A 17,662-nucleotide genomic window follows, 5' to 3' on the forward strand; every position below is an offset into this window, starting at 1 on the left:
GTTTCATTGCAAGTCTTGCTAAATTAGCCCCTAGACATAGATCTGCCTCAGAGCCCAGGAGTGTCCTCCTGTCCACTGCTGAGAGAAGGTTCACGTTGATCAAAGTAGCTGCAGCCCTGGGTTCTCCAGAGAAACAAAACCAAAGGACTATATATAAATTCTCCCTAAAGGAATATATGTATTCCTGTTAAGATACATATATTTACACATATATATGTATAAACTCTAGCAGGACTATATATATTTTTTTTTAATTTTTTTTTTAACAAATATATATTCTCTCTCTCCCCTACTTTTCCTACTCTTCCCCTGGCTTCCGTGAATTTCCTCTCCTCCTCCTCAGAGGCCAGATTCCCTCTTGACCTCAGGCAGAGCTGTCTGCACCTTGAGTGCGTGGCATACAGAAACACCAGCTCTCCGGCTCCTACTCCCGAGCCTTTGGCTTATCAAAATGTTTTCCCAAATAAGGACTGCTTCCTGCCTAAGAATTCTACCACCCGCAAAAAAAAGATCAGAACATTTCCCCCTTTTATCATGCCTGTGCTGGCGACAATGTCAGCATCATGCCTGTGCTGGCGACATGCCTGGGTTAGAGAAGTGTTCCAGAGACCCTCCCGGAGAGAAATGTTTTTGTGACAAACCAGGAAGATATCAAGAGCAAGAACTCGCTAAAGCAGGAAAGTTTCCAAAAAGTCCTATTGTTTAGGAAATAATCTAGTAAAGAGCTTCTAAATGAAAGGAAAAGGAGGGACAGGAAGAGGGAAAAAGGCTTCATCCCCAGGGGCCTTAGGGGAGCATTTGGATCCTCCCCTCGGAATCATGACAGGGAATTTATTCCAAGAACACCAACACAGATGGTGTGCAGAACTCCCAGAGGTCAGCCTTGGTTCCTTCAGTGGCTTGGACAGGGCAGTCTCGGGCCCATCAGGCTGCTAGAACAGTACCACACACATGGGGCGCTGGGGGCTGGAAGTGGGGGGTCGGGGTGCCAGCAGTCAGGTACAAGCCCTTTTTTGGGTCTTCACATGGTGAAAGGGGCAGGACGCTCGCTGGTGCCTTTGATTCGGGCAGTTATCTCATTTTTGAGTCAGCTCCAAAGACCTCACCACCTCACTCCTTCATGTTGGGGTTAGGATCTCAACATATGAATGTGGTGAGGGAACCCACACACTCAGACCACAGCACCCACCCACCTATCTCATCCGGAATAATGTTCGAACACACGTCTGGGCACCTGGCCCAGCCAAGTTGAAAGAAAATTAACCATGAAACAGCTAATCTTAACAATGTACGTGTGTGTTTTTAAAGTCCTCAACAAAAGGTCCAGTTCTAGCCCAACCTTTCTTCCACAAAGTGTCTTCATCCCACTAACGATACCAAGCCCCGGCCAGCATGCCCACCCAGGACAAGCCAAGTGGTTAACGACCTCAGCCTTGGGCCCTTTGGGGGGCTCCTGGCTAAACTGGAAAAATCCCTTTAGGATTCACCACAGGATTCGAATCCAGCTTGAACCAGCGCTCTACAAGGGTCTCCCCTCCCTGGAGCCCAGCAAGACCGGGAGGGCATGGCATATCGGTCTCCACCTGGTGCTGCCCCCTCATCCCTTCTCCCTCTGCTCACCACGCTCGGAATTCTGCACTTTGCTGAGGTCGGGGCTGCTGTGTGGCTGTCAGGGGGGTGAGTGGTCACGTGACAGCATCACTCCCGCACCAGCCGCCTGGGAAACGTGTCCTGCCCCCCTTTCTCACCCCAGCCCCGTGTCCTACAGCATCAAGGCCACGCGTGTACATCAAAACACCAAAAATGACCACCAACCCCGTAATAAGCGTAGTTTTAATTCCACAAACAGCACACACGAACACTTGCAGCAGCGCACAGGGCTTGAACACCCGGATGCTGTCCCTGGTGAGACGCCAGGCACTCCGCCCCCTCCCTTCAGAGGAGCTGGGGGCGGGGGCAGGAGGAGGGGTAAGCGCCGTGGCTACATCTCAAAGACCCAAAAGGCATAGGGGTCTGAGGTCACCATGGAAATCCAAAGTCAAGCAAATAAAATAATCATTTGAAAGAGGGAAATGGGGACAATATCAGGAAAGTTATCTTAATTCTAAGAAAAGAAAAGTCTTTTTTTTTTTTTTTTTTTTTTCGTGGTATAATGACTCACATATAAAGAGGAAGTTAGTTCGGTTGAAAATACTTGAAATATTCTCTCAGGGGGAGGAAGCACTTCTTCACCAGCGAGGCCAGCCCGGCGGCGGCCACGGCCCGAGCTCTCTGCTTGTCTTGAGCCAGCTGGGACAGCTCCTCCCAGGTCACCCCGGCCGAATGCCTGCTGCGGGGAGAGGGCAGCCCTCACCCACCGTCCACGCCTCCCGGGCAGGGGGGGGGGGGTGGGGGCTGGCCAGTGCCAGTCTCTCCAGATTTCTCAGAGTCTCTCACAAACACCCCGTCCCGCGTGCATGTCCCCCCCACCCCTTCCACCTCCCCCCGGCCTGTGAGAAGCTGGTGAAAGGCAGAGGGTCCCCAACGACAGACCTTGGCCCCCTGGGGAGTCCCCTTTCAGTGAGAAGCAGCATCATGGAGACCCCACAGAGAGGAATGTCATTCCCAAGGGGTTCTGATCTGCCCAAGACAGGGAGACCTGAGCAGCTCCCGGGGCCCTGGGGCAGCCTGAGCTGCAGACCCTGCATGGGGGGCAGGTGGGTGGGGAGAGCACAGGACCCCAGCTTGCAATGTGATGCAACCCGTGGGACTCGGGCTCGGTGAACATGGCGCCCAGCACGTGCAGTCTCATGCTCCCAGGCTCCCCCTGCAGCCAGACACACTCCTTGGTTCCCGTTGGAAGGCCAAGTATGAGGCTCCAGCGCCAGAAACATGCAGGGCTCCTCCTGGCAACCCTCCTCCCCCCATCTTCACACACCCCAGGCAGCTTGGCTGGCAGAGGGTGGCATGGCCGCCCAGTCTGCTTTCGGGAAGGGGCCCCTCCTCGCCGTCAGGACAGCGGGAGCCTGAGGGGACCCGGCTCCCAGCCTGTTTCCGGGAACCCCGTGGGCAGGGCGCCAGCTGCTGGGCAGGGCAGGGGGAACAGGGTAAACACCACCCACAGGACGGCCGTCCAGGCTTCAGGGAGAACACTTCCCGGAAAGCCGCCTCACGTTAGCCGCACCTAAAGCGGGTCCTGGACGTGGGCCTGGCGAGGGGAGCACCTGGGACCGGGGAGGTGGGAAAGGCCCAGCAGCCACTGTGAGGAGGAGGGAGGACTGGGCTGACCCTGGGATGCATCAGTGTGGCTCACATGGGCTGCCCAGGGCAGGACCGTGTGGATGAATCGGAGCCAGGGCAGGTGTCGGGGAGCAGGCTGCCAAGGAGCAGGCTGCCACAGGGCCCCGGGGGAGGGTTGGGGGAGGAGGTGGAGAAGAGAATGTTCACAAGCAGGAATAGTCAGGAGAGTGTCTGGTGGGTGCGGAGGGGTGTGCGTGAGCTTGTGTGACTGTGACTATGTGTCCATGAGTGGGGGGAGTGAGTGAGTGGGGCTGAGGGTGTGAGTGTCCCGTGCAAAGGGGGGCTGTGCTGCCGAAGGCTGGGGAGGGGTACCAGGCCCGGGTGCGTGTGGCCGTGTGACCAGGGGTGTGGACTTCCTTCTCTGGATGCAGGGAAGCCCTGCAAAGTCCTGGGGTGAGAACCTCAGGAGCACTGGTGCTACAGCTTTTGGGCAGAGGGTCCCCAAAGTGGAAGGGGTGTCCCCGACCTTGAGCATGCCCAGAGTTTTTGGGGTTGCCTCAGAGACCCCCCAGCCATAGGTCCCACCCTGGGCAGAGAGGCTGCTGGGCATGGCTGGCTCCTGTGTCCTCAGACTCCCGTCTCCTCCATGGCCAGCATCCCTCCTCCCGCCCAGAGGGCTCCAGTGCACAGGACATACCTCCTCACGCCCGGGATGTTGCTCCACACGTGCACAGCATTCCGGATGGACCTGCCGCAGGAGTCCAGGATGGTCACAGCGTCCATCTGGGGTGGAAACATCGGCTGTGGATCAGGGTGACCTGGACAACAGCCTGTCCCCTGGGGTGCCCGCAGGCCTCAGCCGCCATGAGTACCACGTGTGGCCCTCGGAATTGTGTCAACAGTCTTCCAGACTGTCCTACTTTACACAGCCCGCACTGCTGCACATCACACACACAGCGTGAGCTGGACCCGGAGTTCTATTGCTCGCTATGATGTGCGCTGACCACCAGGGGGCAGCTCCTGCATTGAGCGTCTGTCCTCTGGTGGTGAGTGTGTGCCATGGGGAATGGTCCTTCCGCTACTCAGTAGATTTGCATATTACCCTTTTGTTATAGAAGACCTTACTAGCAACTTTCTTGGAAGAGGAAAATTAATTATCTCCATTAACATTAAAAAGAACATCCGACAATATCTAACAGCTACTCCTGATAAAATTAAAATTACTCCGGCCTCGCGGTCGGACCCTAAACCGACACCCCTAGGCCAAGGCCGAGTGCTCCGGGGGAGGCCCGGCCTGGCTGGCACCCCGAGGCCGCCCGCCCCTGCACGCACCTCCAGGAAGCGTCTGGCAGTGGGGTGGTCGGCCTCGGTCAGCATCAGGTTGTCCACGAACATCCAGAAGAAGGGCTGTGAGCTGCTGGGCGGGGGCCGCGCGTACTCCAGGATGCGCTGGTACTGGAAGATGTACCAACCTGGGGGACATCCGGGCGCATCTGGCTCTGCCCAGCGCAGGAGCACGAGCGGGGAGGGGGGGAGGGAGGGTGTGGGGGGAGGAAAGGGGGGTGGAGATTGCGGAGGGACCCGTTCCTCGGGGCCAGTCTGGGTCTGGGCCCCCGGGGCCAGTCTGGGTCTGGGCCCCCGGTACCACACCTGCCCAGGGTAGTTCTGTCCCCCTAGGACTCGATGTCGCCCGGGGTGGCGACCAGCCTCACCCGTGCCCAGTGTTAGTGTGCAGAGGCGGATAAAAGGAGGCAGGGCTTGCAGGTGGAAGGGGCAGGATGGGGTCAGAGGGCCCAGGGGTCTGGGCTGTAGCGATGGCCTCCCAGGGGACAGCTGTCAGAGCACATCACAGCGTACTTGCCGAAGGGGACATGTCACGGATGTCGGTGATGCCTCAGTGAGGCTGCTTTTATAAGATGCAGTCAGGGTGTAATCCCCGCCCTCCGGGAGAGGTGGTGGGCCATGGCTGGGGGGAGGGCCCAGGTACTGGGGCAGAGGGTGCTCTTACCCGGAGTGCGGCCGGAGGCCTGGCGGAGGGGAGGTGTGCAGCCGAACACGAGGTCGAACGGGCCCCACTCTTGCACCTGCAGGACACGGGACACGGGGGAGGCATGCAGTGGGCGGGCCTGTCCTGCAGCAGGCTCCCGTGTGCCCAGCGGTGGCACCACTCAGGCGTGCAGTGAAGCCACCGGGTCAGACCCACCGGTGACCTTCTCGGGACACTCGGGGCTGCCTGTCTGAAGGGGGCTCCATATCACAGGGAGCCCGAGTGATGGCCGGTGGCAGGCGTCACCCTGCAGATCGCTCTGAGAACCAGTGCCCTGACCCCGGGCTCAGGGCCTCACTGGAAGCTTGTAGGCACCTTGCCCGGGGCCACAGGCCAGGACGTCGGCGACAGCCCTCAAGGAGCCAGGACATTTCACGGTGGGATGGTCGGGGATGCTTTCCATCGGCCGTGTTCGCTTTAGAGGGTGGGGTGGGGATTCGCCCTGTCTGGGCGGGACCGGCCCCTGGTGCTTCAGCAAGGTGGACAGGAGGCTTGGCCGATTGATTGCTCTGGGCTTGGCCAGTGTGGGGGCCACGGGAATGCCCCGCTCCTCTCCCACCGCAGGGCAAGCCCCAGCAGCTGTGCGGACGGGTGCCCATTCCTGGGAGACCTCACGTCGGCCCAGCTGGGGGGCAGAGGCGGGCGGCATGGGGCCGCTGCATCCCCACTGTCCGCGTCCCCACCCGGGCCCGCGGGCACACCCGCTCCCGTCGAGGCCTGGACGGCCACGGGTACTCACGCTCCTCCTCACGACGTCGGTGACATCGTCCAGGTACTTCAGTTTGGCCCAGCCGGCTCCGTTCTCCAAAAAGCCCAGGCTCGTCAGCTCTGGTGGGGAACAAAGACGCAGACACGTCGACTCTGAGCCCAACCGGGACCAAAAGGCCACAATGGCCAGGAAGGCCACATGGGGGCGAGGGGAGGAGTAAGCCGATTTGAGGAAGCCAAGCGGCTTGTGGAGGAGCCGCCTTCCTGGGCTGCGAAGTACAAATGGGCTCAGGGTTGTGTCCTTGGCGGGAGAAGGCAGGGCAGCCATGGCCTGCCTCCCGGGTGCCTTCAGCGGTAAGCTGTGCCCACTGTGGGTCTCGGAGGCTGCAGTGACCACGGCTCAGGGCAGGAGGCAATGCCAGGAGTGGGGCGGGATCCCCATGCCATTTGGTCTGGGACTAGGATGTATTTTCAGGCCTCTCCTCATGCCCGCAGAGCCCAGAAGGATCCGTTCTATGCAAAGGCACCAGCAGGGGGCAGTCAGCTCGGGGGTGCAGAGAGGCAGGCCCCCGGGGCGAGGCCGGAGCACAGCAGTGCTGGGCCGGCGGGGCTCACTGCGAGTGAGGGCGCTGGGAGCCCCAGGAGGGGCTGGCGGCCCTGCGAGGTGGCCAGGGGTGAGGCGGTATCTGAAGTGGACTTTGTGAGGTGGCCGTGGGCAGAGAGCCTGGCCGCACTGCCCTCATGGGCACCTTATATCCACCGTCTGCATTTTCCTTCCATGCACTTCTGAGGGAGTGAGCACCAGGCCTCCCGCACCCTCTCCCAGCCCCCAAAGTGAGCCGCAGCCCCTGGAGTTGCCCCAGGTGCTCAACAAGTGTGACACTGGGAAAATTCTACACCCCCTCCCCCCCCACACACACACACACGCACACACATGCACACACACCCCAGGACAGACAGGCGCATCTTCCGGTGCGCGTCCTCCGGGCACCACCACTCACCTTTCCGGATGTCCCCAAAAAGGGACAGCACGCGGATTGGCTGTCTCTCCCCCACAGGCACTATTTTGTACATCTCCATGGGACTCTGCTGTTTATTAAAAAAATAGTCAATGTTCTGGGCCAACATGGCTAGAGCCCGTGAGTCACAGGGAGGCTCCTTCCTGGCCAGCAGGGGGTGCCCCTGAGCAGAGGCTCACCTGGGGCTCCCTGCACACCCCCAGGCCCCAACCCCACACTCCCGCCCCAACCCCAACCCCTCCCCAGGCCATCGCTAGCAAAGGCAGCAGGCATGGCCTCCCGAGTGAGGAAGACAGTCCGGTGGGGGGTGGGGGGCACTCGCTGTGCATTTCTTGGGGAGAGCCCAGCATCAGGGGCTCCTGAATACACGCAGCGGTGGGATCCACCCCATTCCTCTCCTTCCCTGTGTGGGTGCCGAGTGCAGCCCCAAGCCCCCAGCACCCCTGACTGTCACTAACGGGAGGTCCTCCCAGGCTGAGGACCTGTGCCCTGGGCTCAGCCACGAAGAAGCCACACCGGAGACAAAGGATGATGCCTGCCCTGCCCTTCCCTTCCCTTCCTCTTCCAGGACGTCCATTTGGAGAACCCCCCCCCCCCCAGACCCCTACCCCCAGGAAGTGCACGTGGGGGGGGGGGGGGACTGGCCTCCTGCAAACAAGGAATCAAGTTGCCCACTGTCCAGCCAGGCCTGGGAGGGAGCATGTCTGCCTGTGTGGGAGGCTTGCAGGGGACCCCGAGCCACCGGAGGAAGGGCCTGCCTGGGCACAAGCAGACAGCACAGCACCCACACAGGCAGCGAGTGAATGAGCAGGGGAGTCTGGGCAGGGCGGTGTGCCCACCCCGAGGAGTGTGGGCATTTTCGTGCAAAGTGCAGGTCCTCTGCAGCTGGCCAGCCTGGTCGTCCCACACCAAGATGGCTGGTTTCTGCCACCAGGGGGGCCATCGGGCACAGGGGCAGCTGTGACTGACGGACACTGTGGGGCACCTGTGGGGCGCAGAGCCGCTGCCCTCTGCGCCTGGCACCGGGCTGGCGTAGGCACATTTCCAAATGTGAACTTCATGTTCTTGCAAAGTCGTCCTGCAACTTGCAAGCCTGGGTTGTGGGACACCAAGATGGACAGTTTCTGCCACTAGGTGGCCCCGGAAGGAGGTTCTATGAGGAGGACAGGTGCCTGGTCTCCAAAAAGCACCGTAGAGACCCCTGCCAAGGTGGTTGTAAGTGCGCGCACGCCCCCAGCCTGTGTCCGGGAGAGGCGGGACAGCATGCCCGCCTGTGCACCCTATGGGTGGGCCCAGCAATTCTGTGTGCAAGTCCCCAGAACCGGCTCTGGCTGTGGGCCCCTCCTGTCCACTGCTGCATGGCCAAGCGCCCCCCCTCTCCCACCTTCACTTCCCAGGACAACCACAACAAATGGGAATAAACTGGGTGGCCACCAATTTACTCAGGAGGCCGAGGTCTTTAATCACCGTGTCAGCAGCCCTGGTCCCCGATGGGAGTCTGAGGGGGGCCCTGACCCAGGCCTCTCCCCAGCGTCTTGAGGGGCTGGCAGTCTTTGGGGCCTGGGCGTGTAGACCACACTCCAACCTCCCCCCCCCCCCCAAGTCACATGGCCGTCCTCTCTCTGTGACCGTCCTCCCTCTGTGACAGTCTACCTCCCAGTCTCCTCTCCTTCCTCTATCAGACACCAGTCACTGCATTCCAGACCCACCCTAATCCAGCAGGGACACAGACATCCTTAACTCCATTGCATTTGCAAGGAGCCTATTTGCAAAACAAGTCACCTTCACAGGTACCAGGGTCAGCACCTGGACGTGGTTTTTGGAGGTCACAGTTCATCCCATTGAGATGAGCTCACTGCTCCTGCCTAGATCCTGGCCCCTGACCGTGACCTTCAGCCCTCAAGAGGCCCCCGTGGGGCTAGCCGGCTGCCCAGGTGTTTGTGCTCCTCTCCTACCTGCTACCAACACCTCATTCCCAGGCTCAGCACAAGCCCAGCCGCCTGCTAAAGTCATTGGAAAGCAGACCAGCTCGGGGAAGCTGCTGTCAAAGAGAAAGCACGTTTGCTCATACGCCTTCCGCTTCACCTTGTACCAGAGCAGGCGGGCATTCTGCAACTGGTGGCCAGAGGAGGCCAGCAAAGCTGGGGCCCCGGCAGCAGTCCGTCCCGCCGGTGAGCGGCTCCTTACCGACTCCTGGTCGTAGAAGGCCTTCAGCTGCTCCGGCCACGTCTCCCTGCTCTGCAGCAGCCCCTTGGAGCTGGGCCGGCACAGGAAGCACACCCATTTACTCCTGGCCTGAACTTTCTCCGAGGCTCCGGGCCCCACCAGGGAGTCCACGCACTCGAAGCAGTAGCACCTAGAGTCAAACAGAAAGCTGCAGCAACCAAGATGACAGCGCGTAAATCACGGACCGTCTGCGGGCCTAGGAGAGCCTGCCCCTCGCTGTGGAGCGAGCTCTCGGAGCCGCGTACACCCAGGCTCTTGTGAAAAGTTGGCTGTTCGTCTGCACCCCACTGTGTGCGAGACTGTGGACCAGAGTGTGTGTGTGTGTGTGGGGGGGGGGTGTCCCTCTTACAGGAACCAAGCCACCTGCAGAAGACAGTGGACAGATTTCAGAGAACCCCCTAAGCCACCTGCTTCCCCGAACCTGGAGCCTGGGACACAGTTAAGGTTTTCCAACACCAGTTTTTGTGGGGTTTTTTTTGGGGGGGTGGGGGACGGCAAATGCAAGGATAGCCCTGGGGACTGAAAAGGCGGGGGGGACTATGAATGGAGCTCATGTTGGCATGTAACTGGCATGTAACAAGGAATGAACATGTCCCTGCCTGTCTCCCTCTTTCTCCCACCATGACCAAGAGTGCAGGGTGTCCACCCTCCGTAATGATTGGGGGAGCAGCTGCAATAACAATTTGTCTTGGCGATAAAAAAAAAAGAATTGAAAACACAAATCTTTTTTGACACCCAACCTCCTGTACGTCAAGGCTTGACATCAAATGAAATATGTGAGATGGAGCCCTGACTGGTTTGGCCCAGTGGATAGAGTGTCAGCCTGTGGACTCAAGGGTCCCAGGTTCAATTCCGATCCAGTCAAGGGCATGTACCTGGGTTGTGGGCACATCCCCAGTAGGAGGTGTGCAGGAGGCAGCTGATTGATGTTTCTCGCTCATCGATATTTCTAACTTTCTATCCCTCTCTCTCCCTTCCTCTCAAAAAAAAAAAAAAAAAAAAAAAATTCAATAAAAATATTGTGAGCTGGGAATTAAGAGCTTTGGAGAAAGTCACCCTTTGTGGTGGGGGCAGCCCCCCCCCCCCATTCTCAGGTGCGTGGCTGAGAAGGGACATTTCCTGGGGGCCTGGCCTTCACCGGCCCCGGGCGCCCCTGCCTCACCGGGTGCAGTCGGGGTTCTCGCAGATGAGCAGCGTTTGTCCGGCGCAGCAGATGGAGCAGTAGGACTGGCACCCATCCTCATCATACATGAAGAAGTAGTCCCGGAACTTGTCCTTGGAGAGGGCAAAGCAGCCAGTGCCCTCGCTGCTCCCCTCCCGAGGCCTCCCGGCCGCCCCTCGGCTCCCGGCTTACCTTGCAGGGGGAGCAGATCCCGCCCTTGAACAGGGGGTGCTGTGTGTGCACCTCGAAGCTTCCGCAGCAGATGCACAGCTCTGAGGGGACAGCCAAGGCGCAACGACACCGTCAGACAGAGCCACAGGCTCGAGAACACATTTAGCAAAAGAGATACAAGACCCCGGCACTGAAGACCACAAAGCGCTGCTGAAGGAAAAATCTAGGTACCTGGGAATCAGCGCCCCAGGCCCATGGTGTGAAGTCTGATCAAATGATTGATCTGGCCTTCAGGCCACCGCAGGAGGACATTTCCTCTTTGCTCAGACCACATTCCACTGGTGAAGACCACATTCCGGTGCTGAGACCATTATCTCTCCCCTGGAGGACCTTCCTGGGGCCTGGCCCCGCCCAGAGAATTCTCCGCCCAGGAAAGGCCTGCCTACAGCCCTTAACAATCTCTGACTCCCCGTCCCATCCCGTCCCATCCCGTCCCATCCCATCCCATCCAGCCCTGGGTGCTGGCGCCATTTTGGGGCTCTGCCCATCTGATATCCCAAGGACCTAATACATTCATAATCCCTCACCACTTAGGCCTCATGTGTTCCTCCTTCAGTGACCCTAACACCATGGTCGGCAAACTCATTAGTCCACAGAGCCAAATATCAACAGCACAACAATTGAAATTTCTTTGGAGAGCCACATGTTTTATACTTAAACTTCTTCTAACGCCACTTCTTCAAAATAGACTCGCCCAAGCCGTGGTATTTTGTGGAAGAGCCACACTCAAGGGGCCAAAGAGCCGCATGTGGCTCGCGAGCAGCAGTTTGCCGACCACTGCCCTAACGCATGGGTCAGACGGGGAACACCGTTAAAACTACGTGCCTGCCCAAACTCATCTACACATCCCTCTCGAAATCCCGGCCGGCTTTTGTGTGCGCATACACAAGCTGACAAGCTGATCCTGAACTGCGCATGGAAATGCAGACTGCAGAATAGGCAAAGCCGAAGAGAAAACGAGATTTGCGATTGCCTAATGTGGAAGGGGGAAGTGAGAAGGAATGGAGAATGGCTTGGGGCTGGGGGGAGGGTTGGGAGTGATAAAATGTCATAAATTAGACGGCGGTGATGGTTGCACAATTCTGGGAATGTAAGACACTGAACTGTGTGCCTTCGATGGAGCCATGGGGGCTGGGCCTGTGGAGGGAGAGGACCAGCGAGGCCCGCGGCCTCCGTCCTGGATGGGGCCCGTGGGAGGCTGCAGCCAGCGGGTCCCTTTACCTGGGGGGTGGGCACGCGTGCGACCACTCACCTTCTATGTCTCGCCCGTTGACTCTGACTTCATAGATAATCAGATCTGGAAAAGAAAGCTAAGTGGGGCCTTCCTTCTGCTACCCGCCTGCAGTCTGAACACAGCCTAAGTGCCTGCGTGTCACAGTTGATTGTCTGAAGCCACAGGGGCCATCGGACCCCACCCCCACCCTCATCCTCATCCCCACCCCACCCCAGCCCTCAACCTATCTTTCCAGGAATGTTACCCACCCAAGCTGGAGGGTGGGGAGAGCCTCTGGGTGGGGCCCTCCAGCCCCTGCCTTAGCATCTGATTTAGGCATGAATATCCGAGAAGCCTGGAGCCCAGGCCTGGGCTTGGCATCCCAAGTGGTGGGTCCAGCACCCAAAGGAGCCCTCACCTTTGCAGGGCTCAGGCGAAGGGGTGGACGACTTCTCGCTGGAGCCCACCACGATGATGTCCACGCTGCACTCTGCCTCCGGGTCCATGGCGGGGGCAGCTGCCGTGGGACACGGCCCAGGAGACAGGACAGGCACAAACGGGGGGAGAAAATGGCCCCTCGGTCACTGCCTTGGAGCCCCTGGCCCCCAGCAAGGGCGACGGGGCCCAGCACCCAGCTCAGCCCCCACCCACCTTCCACAGTGACACCCACCCCTCCCAGCCCTGAGAAAGGCCTTCCTGGCAGGGAGGCGGTGGTGAGTGCCCACCTCGAGAGGGAGCTAGGTGTGGCCCCTGTGCCCAGTCCCTCCCCACCTCTTCTCCCCACAGAGCGAGGACCTTGGAGGGGTCCAGAGCTAAGACCCACGCAGCCTCCCCTCCCTCTGCACCCACCAGCAGCTGTGGGCCCCACGGCCACTCCCGTGCTCCCGCCCGCGTGTCCCCAGATCTGCTGGACCCTCAAGGCAGGAGGCGAGGGAGGAGGAGGAAGGGACTCACGGATTTCGCAGGGCAGCTGCCCCGGCTCCTCTTCCAGCTGCCTGGCGGGGTCCGGGTCCGGGCTGTCCGGGTCCGGGCTGTCGGGGCGCTCCAGGCTCAGGGTCCCAGGGGAGGAGAGGGCCATGGGGCCAGGGGAAGGGGCCTCCCAGGAACCCGCAGGAAGCAGGTCAAGTGGGAGGCCTGGGGGTCATTGGGTGTGGGGGTGCAGGGACCCCCAGACGTGCGGGGGAGGGGTGAGCAGCCTCCTGTGGGAAGGGGTGTTGGGTGAAAGGGTGAGTGGCTCCCGCAGGCAGCTTATATGGGTGGGTGGGATAGAAGGTTCCGGAAGGGAGGAGGGGAGAGGAGGTGGGGTGGGGTTAAGTGCCCAGTGGGAGGGAAGGGGCTTGGGGGCAGGGGAAGGGGTTCTGTAAAGGGATGCTGAGCGAAGTCTGGAGTTGGGTGGTGGGTTCAGGCCTGGAGCCCAGTGGGGGAGGGGCGTGGCACTCTGGGGCGGGGCTTGGGGGGCTCATGCTCCTGGCGTGGGTGGGGGCAGGGCTGGAGGAGGAGGGGAAGGGAGAGAGGGAGGAGGAGGAAGGAGGAGGGGCAGAGGTGAGGAAGAAGGAGCGAGGAGGCATTTACCTGGGTGGGATGGGCCTAATGGCAGGCAGTGGGGGGTGAAGGGAGGGGTTGGGGGGTCTCAGGTCCCCTTTGGGTGCCGGCTGGCCCGACCTCGTGACTTCCCCTGACTAACACCTCTGCCAGGTGACCGAGGACAACATCAACAGTGACAAGTTGGGCCGAAACCGGTTTGGCTCAGTGGTAGAGCGTCGGCTGCGGACTGAAAGGTTCCGGGTTCGATTCCGGTCAGGGGCTTGTACGTCGTTTGCGGGCACATCCCCAGTGGGGGGTGTGCAAGAGGCTGCTGATCCAAGTTTCTCTCTCATTGATATTTCTAGCTCTCTATCCCTCTCCCTTTGTCTCTGTAAAAAATCAATAAAATATATTTTAAAAAAAATAATGCTGCAATGAATATGGGAGTGCAGATATCTTTTCCTTAGTGTTTTTTTTTGTGTGTGTGTTTTTTTTGTTTGTTTGTTTTTTGGATAATTATCCAGAAGTAGAATGCTGGGTCCTACGGTAATTCTATTTTTAGTGTTTGAGGAATCTCCATACCTTTACCCACAGTGACGGCACCAATTTATATTCTCAGCAGCAGCGCATGAGGGTTCCTTTTCTCTGCATCCTTGCCAATACTTACTTTTTGACTCTTTTGGGTAGTAGCCATTCTGACAGGTGTGAGATGATAGCTCCTTGTGGTTTTGATTTACATTTCCCTGATGATGAGTGATGTCGAGCATATTTTCATGTGCCTGTTGGCCATCTGTATGTCTTCTTTGGAAAAATGTCTACTTACATTCTCTGCTTATTTTTAATTGGATTTTCCCCATGAGTCCTTTATATATTCTGGATATTAGCTTCTTATCACCTATATTATTTGTAAATATCTTCTCTCACTCGTTTTGGTTTATGTATGTGTTTGTTCATTTCTGGGTTCTCTGTTTTGTCCCACTAATCTGTGTCTGTTTTTATGCCAATGCCACGCCGTTGTAACTACCAAAGCTTTGTCATGTAGTTTGAAATGAGGGAGAATGCTGCCTCCAGCTTTGTTCTTTCTTAAGATTGCTGCGGCTTGCTGAAACCGGTTTGGCTCAGTGGATAGAGCGTCGGCTTGGGGACTGAAGGGCCCCGGGTTCGATTCCGGTCAAGGGCATGTACCTTGTTTGCGGGCATATCCCCAGTAGGGGGTGTGCAAGAGGCAGCTGATCGATGACTCTCTCTCATCGATGTTTCTAACTCTCTATCTCTCTCCCTTCCTCTCTGTGAAAAATCAATAAAATATATTTAAAAAAAAAAAAAAAGATTGCTGCGGCTCTTTGGGGGTTTTTGTGGTTCCATACCAATTTTAGGATGGTTTTTCCTATTTCTGTAAAAAATGTCATTTGAATTTTGATAGAGGTTGCACTGAACCTGCAGATTGTTTTGGATAGTATGGATGCTTATAACAATATTAACTCTTTCAACCCATAAATATATTTAACATATACTGTATATAATACATATTAAATACATACTGTACTTAATGTGTGATGTAATATATATAAATTATTTAGAATATAGAGTCAAGTTAATTCACTATTTTTTAAAAGTGGAGGGAAGAGAATTTTTTTTTTTTTTTTGTAAGAGTTTGTTTGAGCCAAACTGAGGACATATGCCACTGAGCAATATCCCAGATGCTCTGGAGAATACGCTCTGCAGGTTTCTTTTTTCTTGATCAACTTTTTTATTCATTATTTTTTAATTATTTCTAATTTTTCAATTACGGTTGACATACATTATTATATTAGTTTCAGGTGTACACCCAGTGATTAGACACGACGTTCATAATTAAGTGGTCATTCTGATAAATCTCACATCCACCTGGCGCCATGCATAGTTACTACAATATTATTGACTATATTCCCTGTGCTGTACTTTAACATCCCATGACTATTCTGTAACCACCAATTTGTATTTCTTAATCCCTTCAGCTTTTACACTTACCCCCTCCCCCAACCCCCCTGCTATCTGGCAACTGTCAAAATGCTCTCAATGAGTCGGTTTCTGCTCTGCTTGTTTATGTGTTTTGCTTTTTAGATTAAATTGTTGATAGATGTGCTCGTATTGCCATTTTAATGCTCATATTCATTGTCTTCTCCCCTTTTTCTTTTTCTTCTAGACCCGCTAACATTTCATATGATATTGGTTTGGTGGTAATGATCTCCTTTAGGTTTTCCTTGTCTGGGAAGGTCTTTGTCCTTTGATTCTAAATGATAGCTTTGCTGGGTAGAGTAATTTAGTTTGTAGCTCCTTGCTTTTCATCACTTTGAATATTTTGTGTCACTCCCTTCTGCCCAGCTGGTTTCTGTTGAGAAATCAGCTGACAGTCTGATGGGAGCTCCCTTGTAGGTAACTAACTGCTTTTCTGTTGCTGCTTTTAAGATGTTCTCTTTGTATTTAACTTTTTGCATTTTAATTAGGAAGTGTCTTGGTGTGGGCCTCTTTGAGTTCATCTTTTTTTGGGACTCTGTGCTTGCTAGACTTGTGTATCTATTTCTTTCACCAGGTTAGGGAATTTTTCTGTCATTTTTTTCAAACAGGTTTTCAATTTCATGCTCTCTCTCTCTTCTTCCAGCACCCCATGATGCAAATATTGATACACTTGAGGTTGTCCCAGAGGCTCTTTACACTATTCTTGTTTTCTTTTCTTTTTATATTTTTTATTCTTTTTGCTGTTCTGATTGAGTGTTTGTTTGTTTGTTTGTTTGTTTGTTTTTTCTTCACTTCCTTATATTCCAAATTGCTGGTTTGGATCTCAACTTCATCTACTCGACTGTTGATTCCCTGTAGATTATGCTTCATTACAGTTAGTGTATCCTTTATTTCTAACTGATCCTTTTTATGCTCTTAAGGTTCTCACTAAGTTCAGCAAGCATCCTTATAACCAGCGTTTGAACTCTGTGTCTCGTAGATTGCTTGCTCCATTTTGTTTAGTTCCTTTTCTAGAGTTTTATTCTCTTCTTTCATTTGGGACATATTTCTTTATTTCCTCCTTTGGCAGCCTCCTGTGTTTGTTTCTGTGCACTAGGTAGAGCTGCTAGGTCCCCCAGGCTTGGTAGAGTGGCCTAATGGCATAGGTGTTCTGTAGGGTCCAGTGGCACAGCCTTTCTAATCACCCAAGCTGGCCCTCAATGTGCACACACACCCCACCCCACCCCCATGCCCGTATGGACTGTGTACACCCTCCTCTTGTAGTTGAAACTTGATTGCTGTTGGCATATCAATGGGAGGGACTTACCCATAGGCTAATGAGCTGCAAGGACTGGCTGTGACCATCGACCACTGTGGAGGATCAGCTGTGTAGGGCCCGCCCCGCAGAGCAGGACTTGCTTCAATGGGGCTCCGGTGCCCTCTGAGGCCACCCCATGAGTGTGTCATTTGTAGAGGAGGTTGGGTGGTGACCCTTGGACATGGTCTGAAGCTGCCCACTAGGTGTGCTGGCTCTGTGCAAGCCCCAGCCAGACCCCAGCTGCTCTGTGACTCTGCTCTTTGTTTCGTGTCCTGTGTTTCTGTGCCAGGCTTTTCTGGATGCCAACTATTTGTGGCTTGTTTTGTTTTTAACCCCCTTGGCAGAGGGAGCTCCTGCTACAGTCCTGGTGCTGACTGAACCACATGATGATGGAGAGATGAGTGTCTTCCCAGCACCCTATTGTCTGGGCTCTGGGTGAAGGGCCTGTTAGCGGAGAGGCCACTGAGGGCCAAGGCTGGATGGGGAAGCTCCATGCTGGATGCTGACCTGGTAGAAGGAAGAGGTGGACTGATGGGTTGCTGGTTCAATTCTTGATCAAGGAACATGCCTGGGTTTTGGGCTCATCCCCAGTGGGGCGTGTGCAGGAGGCAGCTGATCGATGGATAGCTCTCATATTGATGTTTCTCTCTTCTCCCTTCCTCTCTCTCTAAAAATCAATAAACTTAAAAAAAATAGAATTTAAGAACTAATTAATTTAAGAGCTGATTTATTAAATTAATTTTATTGTGGTAATATGCACATAACATAAAATTTGCCATTTTGACCATTTGAAAGTTTAAAATTCAGTAACAATTGGTACACCACAATGTTGTGTAACCATCACTACTATTTCCAAAATGTTTTCATCACCCCAATGGAAACCCCATAGTTATTAAGCAGCCCCCCTTTTTCCCTACCCCCCAGCTCTTGGAAACCAATAATCTGCTTTCTCTCTCTATGGATTTGCCTCTTCTGGGCATTTTATATGCATGGAATCATATAATAGGTTACCTTTATG

General features: G+C 55.5%; 1 protein-coding gene across 1 annotated transcript; it reads right to left on the minus strand.

Annotated features, from left to right (window-relative positions):
* Positions 1-1,457: 1,457 nt before the first annotated feature.
* DNMT3L (DNA methyltransferase 3 like) lies at positions 1,458-12,903 on the minus strand (the record flags this gene model as incomplete). The annotated part of the gene is given in 15 exon segments (XM_084873785.1): positions 1,458-1,538; positions 2,162-2,187; positions 2,190-2,329; positions 3,917-4,002; positions 4,552-4,691; positions 5,228-5,303; positions 6,006-6,094; positions 6,976-7,104; positions 8,949-9,108; positions 9,181-9,349; positions 10,382-10,494; positions 10,574-10,653; positions 11,865-11,909; positions 12,244-12,342; positions 12,780-12,903. Coding segments are annotated over 15 exon segments (1,557 nt in total).
* Positions 12,904-17,662: the final 4,759 nt, after the last annotated feature.

The sequence above is a fragment of the Pipistrellus hanaki genome, assembly GCF_964339955.1.
Source record: "Pipistrellus hanaki genome assembly, chromosome: 2".
Taxonomy (NCBI): Eukaryota; Metazoa; Chordata; class Mammalia; order Chiroptera; family Vespertilionidae; genus Pipistrellus; species Pipistrellus hanaki.